This window comes from Brassica napus, chromosome C4 (genome assembly GCF_020379485.1).
Source record: "Brassica napus cultivar Da-Ae chromosome C4, Da-Ae, whole genome shotgun sequence".
Taxonomy (NCBI): Eukaryota; Viridiplantae; Streptophyta; class Magnoliopsida; order Brassicales; family Brassicaceae; genus Brassica; species Brassica napus.
Window position 1 is genome coordinate 13,601,829 of NC_063447.1, and position 10,145 is coordinate 13,611,973.

The window sequence follows — 10,145 nt, forward strand, 5'->3', positions numbered from 1 at the left end:
GAATTTCCTCGGTATTTCTTAAAAAAAAAAAATAATAAGTTCAATGGTAGTCTGTTTCCGAGTCATCATCACCAGATGAATCTGAATCTGGATCTTGGTGAAACTCTCCAATCACTGGTTCATCCTCTACGTGAACGACGGCTTCCTCTCCAAAGTCGGTTAAATCGACTACAAGGCCAACTCCAGCTAAATCTTCTGCTGCACTACAGTTGCCGGATGTGCTTGGTTGTAGTGGGTCTTCCAGCTCAGAACTTCCCTGAACTCGGCCTCTCGGGTTGAGTCTTGTAACAGTAACCCATGGATCATCTCTGTTCCTTACCCGGGGGTACTTGATATAACAAACCTGTAACATTTAGAAAAATTATAAATTAATACACATGATGATGAATCATTCTGAATAATTAACATTTAATTACCTGATCGGCCTGGGAAGCAAGAATGAAAGGATCATAATATTGCAGCTTTCGCCTCGAATTTACTGATGTAACACCAAATGCATCTGTTCTCACACCTCGATCTGGGGTGTTGTCGTGCCAATCACAATAGAAAACAGTACAGCGCAATCCAACCATGCCCAAATACTTGATTTCCAAAATCTCATGTATGTGTCCGTAGTATACATCATCTCCTGATGCAGAACAAACGCCAGCATCATAAGTCGTACTCGAACGTCTCCTCTTCTGAGTTGTGAATGCATATCCTCGAGTACAAAATCTCGGATATGACTTCACAACAAAGTTTGGTCCAACGACCATCTCACGTATCCAATCGTCAAATGTTTCACCTCTGGCCAAACCAGCAGACACCTATTAATAGCACATATATATATATATATTATATCAATAAATGTGAATTAGTATAAATATGTGATAAAATATATTTTAATTTGTTTAAAGCACTCACATAAGTAAACATCCATCCAGTAAATTCTCTCTGCTTCATTTCTTCTAGTTCGTCCTCTGTGGCGTATCTATACTCGAACCGCTTTTCTGCCATGAAAATCCTGTATATGATGACAATAATGTAATTAATTAAGATTTAAATTTCAACTTGTTAAAATAAAATTTGTAAGCTCATTTATTTACCTCTCATATTGAAGAACGTCTTCGCAGTTGGTGAGCAAATATGTTTGCAAATGACTGCGCTCCTGCTCAGTAAGTCGACGGTCCTTTGGTTTTCCGCTAAGTCGTCCAACGTCTGTGAAAATGTCTGGAACCGTAACATGATATGTTGCCCGTTCGCCTCTATCATCATGCCGAGCAGGTCTTCTGTTTTTGGTCTGAACTTCTGCTGGAAAGTAGTACTCGGCAAAGTTTGAAGTTTCTTCATTGATCATCTGTGCGACTATAGAACCTTCCACCCTACTTAAATTTTTCACCATCTTCTTCAAATGGAACATATACCGCTCATACAGATACATCCATCTATACTGCACAGGACCACCAAGTTCCAATTCTCTTGCCAGGTGAATAACAAGATGCTCCATAACATCAAAAAATGAGGGAGGAAATATCTTCTCAAGGTTGCACTGAATCACGGCTATGTTAGTCTTCAAATTTTCAATACCTTCAAGAGTCACTGATCTCGTGCATAAATCGCGGAAGAAACCACTTATCCCTGCAATTGCTTCATGAACATTTCGTGGTAATAGTTCCTTGAAGGCGAACGGAAGGAGGCGCTGCATCATTACATGGCAATCGTGGCTTTTCAAGCCAGTAAACTTTCCTTCCTTTCTGTCGATACAGTTACGCAAATTTGATGCGTAACCGTCTGGAAATTCCACATCGTTTGAAATCCAATCAAAGAACGCATCTTTTCCCGCTGCATCAAGTTGGTATATGGGAAAAAGCCCTCATTCTCATCAACATGAAGTTCTGAACGAGCACATATATCGACTAAATCCAGTCTTGACTTCGAATTATCCTTTGTTTTACCTTGAACATTAAGGATCGTGTTCATGAGATTGTCAAAAAAGTTCTTCTCAATATGCATGACATCTAAATTATGCCTTAGCAGATGATCCTCCCAGTATGGCAGATCCCAGAAAATACTTTTTTGTGCCAGTTATGTAGTTCTCCAACAGCATCTACCGGAAAACGCTCATGTCCACCGACTTCTGGCGTCCTTTCTGCACCAAAATCTCTTAGTTGTATCTTCAAATCTTTCCCACAAATTTCCGGAGGTGGACTGTCAAACACCCTCTTGTTCTTCGTAAACAAATTCCTACTCCTACGATATGGATGATCAGGTGGTAGGAATCTCCTGTGACAGTCAAACCAACACGTTTTCCTTCCGTGCTTTAGTTGGAAAGCATCAGTGTTATCTTGACAATATGGACATGATAGCCTTCCATGCGTTGTCCATCCAGACAACATACCATATGCTGGAAAATCACTTATTGTCCACATTAGTACTGCCCGCATTTGAAAGTTTTCTTTACACGAAACATCGTATGTTTCAGCACCTTGAGCCCATAGTTGTTGCAACTCATATATTAGTGGCTGAAGAAACACATCAAGTGATCTCTTAGGATGCTCTGGTCCGGGAACGAGAATCGAGAGAAACAAAAACTCTCGTCGCAAGCACAAGTTTGGGGGGAGGTTGTATGGTGTAAGAATGACGGGCCATAGAGAATACTGTCTTCCACTCTTGCCAAACGGACTGAAACCATCAGTACATAATCCAAGGTAGACATTTCTTCTCTCATACGCAAAGTCTTCCACTCTTGCCAAACGGACTGAAACCATCAGTACATAATCCAAGGTAGACATTTCTTCTCTCATACGCAAAGTCGGGATACTTTGATTGGAAATGCTTCCACGCTTTTGCATCTGAAGGATGTCTGATCTCACCATCTGTTGAGTGCTCCGCATGCCATCTCATTGGTTGCGCTGTGCGTTCAGACAGATACAACCTCTGCAACCTTTCCGTCAAAGGTAAATACCACATCCTTTTATATGGCACTGGAACTCTTCCACTCGTATCTTTATAACGAGGCTTTCCACAAAATTTGCATGTAACCCGCTGTTCATCCGCCCTCCAATAAATCATGCAGTTGTCGCTGCATACATCTATTACCTGATACGATAAACCAAGACCAGCTACGAGTTTCTGAACCTCGTAGTATGAACCAGGAGCTACATTATCCTCGGGTAGAATACCTTTTACAAAATCAGCAATCGCATCCACACAGTCTTCAGCCAAATTATAATCTGTTTTAATGCCCATCAATCTTGTAGCAGATGATAAAGCTGAATGACCATCTCTGCAACCTTCGTACAATGGTTGCTTTCCAGCATCCAACATATCATAAAATCTCCTAGCTTCTGCATTGGGTAAATCTTCCCCTCTAAAATGATCATTTACCATCTGCTCAGTACCTACACCATAATCTACATCCGTTCTAATTGGTTCTTCTAATCTAACCGCTGGCTGAGGTTCACTAGTACTACCATGTTCATAATCAGTTTCCCCATGATGATACCAAATTTTGTAACTTCGTGTAAACCCACTCAAATATAGATGAGTCCAAACATCCCACTCTTTAATAACCTTTCTATTTTTACAATTAGAGCAAGGACATCTTAACATACCTGTTTTTGCTTCCGGTTGTCGGTGAACTAACCCCATGAATTCAGTTATACCTCGTTGGTATTCTTCCGTAAGCAATCTCGTGTTCGGATCCAAATGAGGTCGATCGATCCAAGAACGAAAATAATTTGAAGAAGACATATTTTTTATGAATCAAATTCGTGTGTAAATAGAGTAAGAGGGAGGATGAAGATATGAAGTGAATGAAGAGGAAGAGGAGTGCTTGTATTTATAGTTTAAATCCTGCCGACATACCGAGGAAATTCTGACGGAATTCCGACGGACAAAACTAGTTCGTCGGAATTTCCTCGGAATTTTGTAAAATCCCCCAACGGCTCTCCAACGGCTATAATATTTCCTCGGAATTCATCGGTTTTTTCCGAGGAACACAGTTTTCCTCGGAATTTCCTCGGAATATTCCGACGGACTGTAGTTTCCTCGGATTTCCGTCGGTATATTCCGAGGAAATTCCGAGGATTTCATTTTCCGTCGGAATGTCCGTCAGAATATCGCTGTTTTCTTGTAGTGAGGTTTCGACACCTCAATGGTAATCCCTCACCAACTAGAAGACGGAGACCATCAGACAGCTGTCCTTTCTCTAATAATTTTTTCTGAACCTCCAACTGCTACATTCGTTCCTTCAATCGGAGCATGAGCCAAGCCTCTCGCTTTTGAGCCGTCAGCAACTCCTCCAACACCGTCAACACCAATTGGCTTTAATCCACAGGTTCTGAACAATCTCCTTGATTCTTTTTGGCCAACACTAGGTGATGGAATTGAGAAAACCCAGAAGAAAAAACAACATCCAACTACTGCTAGAGAATTTTCTCATATGCCGGTCCAGAAAATTCCGGTTCCTGAGCTCAAGAATGATGGAACTCTAAGATTTCCATGGGCGGCTAGAATGGATCCTACTGCAAGAAACCTTTTTCGAGCAGCCAAGCCAACATTTCGGCTTGATGGAACTCTGGAGGTAACCATCCCTTCTCAGGTACTTCGCTTAGGACCAGAAAATAAGAGAGAGTATATCATTGGTCATTTCCATCGTTTCTCTCTTCCACCTGGGGGTCTGATCCACGCGGTAGTGAATAGACTATGGGGAAGAACTTGTAGAATAGGTTGTCGTAAGTTGAGTGACTCTTCTTATATGTTTCACATACCTCATGATTTAACTCGGCAATGGGTAATTCAGAGAGGTGTATGGCATGTTGATGACTACTTGTTATTTGTCTCGTCTTGGAAACCAGTAAACTCTTTTAAAGTCCCTGAAGTATCTACCATACCGGTATGGGTAACCCTAAAAAATGTCCCAGATTGTTGCTATTCAAGACTTGGTCTCAGTCACGTTGCATCAGGACTTGGCGAACCTATGCAAACGCATAAACCTCGACTTGATCCGACTTGTTTGGGAGAAGCAAAGCTGTTGGTTGAAGTAGAATTTGACAAACCTTTCCCTAAGCAAATTGCCTTAGATGACAAACAAGGTAATATATTCTTGGTGGATGTTGAGTACACATGGATTCCAAGTGTATGTGGCAGGTGTGGACACTTAGGACACAAGGAAAAAAGATGTCTCCTCCCAGCTGCCCCTCCGATTGTTGAAACAGATGCCAAAAAGGAACTGCCTATGGAAATACTAAGGGGTGAAGAGGAAATGGTCCAAGCTCGGTTAACTGCCCCATCAGACCAAGTTGTGTTACTACTTGAAAATTCAGCAGAGAATTTGCTCACACCTAAAAAATCTGAACCCACAGCCCAGACTTTGGAAATCACTAACAAGACAGTGAACGAAAATTTGCAGTCACTAGAGGATGTTGACCCATAGGATCTTTCAACACCAGTTAACAACTCTACTCATTCTAAGGTAACTATAGCCACTGGCTCCAGCTCTCATTTCACTTCATCACCATTAGCAGTTACTCATTCTGCCCCAACTCATACCACTATTATGGAAGAAATTCCATCACCTATTATTGTCTTTGAGGCCAAGTCGGCTTTAGCGGACAATTTATTGGCCTCTTCGCACTCTCTTATACATGGCAGCCCGTCTTACAATCAAATTGATCAACCACTTGAACAAGATGATGAAAATGGGTCTATGGGTGAAGCTACGGCAAACCTCAACATGTCAAGAGGTGGAAGGCCAATCAAACCAGTACAAAAGTTTCAAGATATGGAATGGAAAACGGTACGAGGAAGGGGTAAACGTGGTCGTCGAGGCCGTGGGAACCATCTTCCAACTACCTAGGTCTTTCATCTCGCTCTTGTATTACTAAGCTTATTTTCATAAGTTTCTATTTTCTAAGATATTTCTTAGCTAAATATGAGGTTTGTCTCATCGTACTTTCTCAAACTTATGGTTTTTTTGTATGTTCCTATGTTTTTAAATTTGAATGCCCTTTTACAAAAAAAAATCAGCAGTTCTCGTTTGCTCGGGTCTAAACTTGTGCAGAGTTCTCGTTTGCTCGGGTCTAAACTTGTGCAGCTAATGTATATACTTATTCTTTATTAAAAAAAACTATCGTCAAATAAAAGACATTCTACAAAATGGAAAGTAGTATTATAGACATATTTGTATTAGACAATCCACATGCAATATTGGATAATGTAAACATACACACTTACGTATTAACAAAAATACGCGTGCTTATACTTATATACAAACTTATATAATAGCTCTTTTGACACCTTTTTGACTACTCGATCAGGTGTGAGGATTTTCATATAATGCAGGGCTGGTTTTCTCTCGTCAACCGTTTCTTACGTTTGTTGAAATAATCAAACTATAAATATAATTTTTAAAACACTCCGACTATCTACAGATAATAAGCATTCTATACCAGTTTATTATTGTATGTGGCTTTTCATTTCGTACACTGGCCATTGGCCAGTGCGTTTGTTTTTCAAAATCTCAAAATTTATTTATTGATCTTGGAATCATCATATGATAATTTTCTGTATTTTGGTTTCACTCGCACGGTATCATGCATCATTTTTTGTTAGATCACTCCCTATCTTTTCAATGTTTATGATAAAATACATTTAATTTTAAAATTGTTTTATGTATGATAAAAAAACTAAATGTAGTTTAATCATACGTAGACAAATCAATTTTTTAAAATTTTCAACATATACCACAAAAAAAATCTTTACATAATATATATATATATAACATAGTAAACACTAAACATATATTCTGCTGTAGATATTTAGTTATTGACAGAAAGTAATTAAAATATATAATAAGTAGTCTCCGGTAAAAACAACGATGTTTCGTAATCTTATGGATCCATAATATGGAATCCTTAACAAATAAAGCAAAGAATTAAACTCAACAAACCAAAACGTCCCAATAAAAAACGATAAACCGAATTAGTTCTTGGAAACAACCTAGAAGAAAAGCCCTTTATCAAAAGAAGAGATTGTTTTTTCCTCGAACTCTACTTCATTACTCTAACCAACAAAAAAAATTCGAAACCAAAACATAAACCCCAAGATAAAGAACCAGTACCACAAAAGAGCCAAAAAACAGCCAACCAACGAAGAGAGTTTGGCTGTTGATAAAGTTATATAATATATTTCAATTTGATTTTGTCGGTATAAAAGTATATAAGGGGAAATAATTTAGATAGCTGAAAAAAGGATTTTTAATCAAATATTACACAAAGGAAAAAATCTCTAATTAAATGGTAATATAGTGGTGGTAGTAAGAAGAGAACTTAGACGAAGATTAACCCGGACTCTTAAGGTTCTTAGTTTCGGCTAATAACCGTTGTTAAGAATCATCTATTAAATAAAAGATATAAACGCCGAATTTTAGCTGAAAAGTGTAAAAAAAAATGTCAAATCATAAATTAAGAATCTCAAATTAAAAGTCCGGATTAATAATGGTCTTAGATAACATTATAAACCCATCAGTCCTAAGTTCGGTTCCTGTCAGAAACTAGTTTGCCGTTTACCTTAGCCATGTAACATAAGACCATGTTTCGCACTTATTTAGTTCCAAGATTGGACTATTAACATTTATTAAAATTTAAAAAAAAACTAAATTAGTTCAATCTCCAAACTTTGCTCTAATCTTCATTTTCTAATTAGTAAACTCTAAATCTAAATATAGAAAAAACAGTGTTTTTAGAATTTTTATGTACTATTTTTAAACAAGAAGATGATTTAGTGCTATTATAAAGTATTTCTCAGTATATGACATGGTAATCTAGCATCAGCTTTTAACTTTTAAACGAAAACTTTTATATGCTTTGGATAAAAGTTTGTTTGAACAGGAAATATGACTTAATTACCCCCTTGAGTTATTTTCAGCGGAATAGGAAGTTTCGGAAATCTTTTATCAATTTTTTTCACGTTCCCACCTAAATCAGTTGACTACATTATCTAATCAGCACTCCAACTATATAATCCTGAATTGTAATTAGTTTTCTCAAATTATACGTATACGAGGTTGGTAACTTTTGTGGCTGATAACTTGGGATATTATATACTTCATAATTATTTTATAATACTCAATTTTGCACTCACACACACACATATGGTAACGCGTATAAACGACTGAACTAGGGAGAATCAAGAACTACAAGACGAAATTATAGAATTGAATGCTAGAAGGCCGACCACATAAAATATTATTATTTGTCACAAAACGATCGTAATTCAAATATTTTAACCTCATTTCTTAGTCAAATACACGCCAAAACATGTGAAACTCTTTACCACTGCTCGCTATAAGTAAACCTATACATACTTTTGTCTCTCTTAACACTAACCTGAAACTCTCTCTCTCTCTCTCTCTCTCTCTCTCTCTCTCTCTCTCTGTAAGCTGTCTTCTAACAATGGCGGTTAGATCTCTTGTCCAAAACCCTAATTTGAAACATGTTTCAATTCTAAGATCAGACAAAAATCTACAACAAACATTTCCTGATCTTCCTTATCTTGTCTCTCTCCGCTATTCCAACTGTCACACTTCCAAAAGACTTGTAGTTTCTTCTTCTTCAGTATTATCAACACACATTCCAACTTCTCGGGTTGCTTCTGGTCCTGTATCTCGTGCTCAGGCACCGTCCTCCGGTGCAGAAGCGACGGTGCCTTTGTCTCGGGTCTGGAGAGAGATACAAGGATGTAACAACTGGCAAGATCTTATCGAACCTTTAAATCCTCTTCTCCAACAAGAGATCACTCGCTACGGAAACTTAGTTTCCACTTGTTACAAAGCCTTCGATCTAAACCCGAATTCTAAACGTTACTTGAACTGCAAGTATGGCAGAAAAACCTTACTTAGAGAAACCGGAATCGACCAACCTGAAGATTACCAAGTCACTAAATACATCTACGCAACGCCGGACATAAACATCAACATCCGTCCAATTCAAAACGTGGCCAATAAGGGCGCACGTTGGGTAGGTTACGTTGCAGTTTCATCTGATGACTCGGTAAAACGTTTAGGGAGGAGAGACGTCGTGGTTACATTTCGTGGAACGGTAACTAACCCTGAATGGTTGGCTAACTTCATGAGCTCTTTGACTCCGGCTAGGTTCCATCCTCATAACATGCGGCCTGATGTGAAGGTCGAATCAGGGTTCTTGAGTTTATACACATCCGATGAGAGTGAGAGCAAGTTCGGACTAGTGAGCTGTAGACAACAGCTTCTGTCCGAAATATCAAGATTGATGAATAAGTACAAAGGAGAAGATATGAGTATCACACTCGCTGGACATAGCATGGGAAGCTCATTAGCTCATCTTCTTGCTTACGACATTGCGGAACTCGGTTTAAACAAGAAGATAGGCGAGAGAGATGTTCCCGTGACTGTATTCTCTTTTGCCGGTCCTAGGGTTGGTAACTTGGAGTTCAAGAAACGTTGCGAGGAGCTAGGAGTGAAGGTTTTGAGGATCACTAACGTTAATGATCCGATCACTAAACTTCCTGGCTTTTTATTTAATGAGAATTTTAGGGTTTTAGGTGGTTTTTATGAGCTTCCATGGAGTTGTTCATGTTATGCTCATGTTGGGGTCCAACTAACACTAGATTTTTTTGATGTTCAAAACATGTCTTGCGTTCATGATCTCGAGACTTATATCGATCTTATTAATTGTCGGAGATTAAACTCGAGATCAGCCGAGACCGATGGGGAAAAGAGCAGTGAAAATGTTGCCTGGGAGTATTTGAAGCAAAAGGGCGAGAAGCTGATGTTCTTCAAGGGACAACGAATTATGCATTGGAGCAACGTCGTAAATCTACTTTCTTCTCTCTCTTATCATATGTTGTATTGTAATATATTCTAGGACTAAATGTTCCGATCTTTTCTTTTTTTTTTAAGATTGAACAATTAGTTATTAGTTTATCTGTACAAAGTATATATAAGGTATTGTCCTAATGGTTGTAAGAATCTCCTTAGATAATAAGAAACTGTAGGCTGTCTTTTTTTTAGCAATTATCTTTATGCATATGCTAACTTGTACTTCTTCTGTTTCACAAAAACTAAAAGTCATTTTAAACTTATTGTTAAGTTACAGAAATTTCTTTAGATCACAAAAAGTCTAGAC

The 10,145-nt window shown here is 38.3% G+C and overlaps 1 protein-coding gene across 1 annotated transcript; it reads left to right on the forward strand.

The window, feature by feature from the left end:
- The first annotated feature begins 6,238 nt into the window (after positions 1-6,238).
- On the forward strand, positions 6,239-9,884 carry LOC111210856 (phospholipase A1-Ialpha2, chloroplastic-like). Its single transcript, XM_022711564.2, has one exon. The coding sequence runs from the start codon at positions 8,436-8,438 to the stop codon at positions 9,882-9,884; it is 1,449 nt and encodes a 482-aa protein (XP_022567285.1). The 5' UTR covers positions 6,239-8,435.
- The last annotated feature ends 261 nt before the right edge of the window (positions 9,885-10,145 follow it).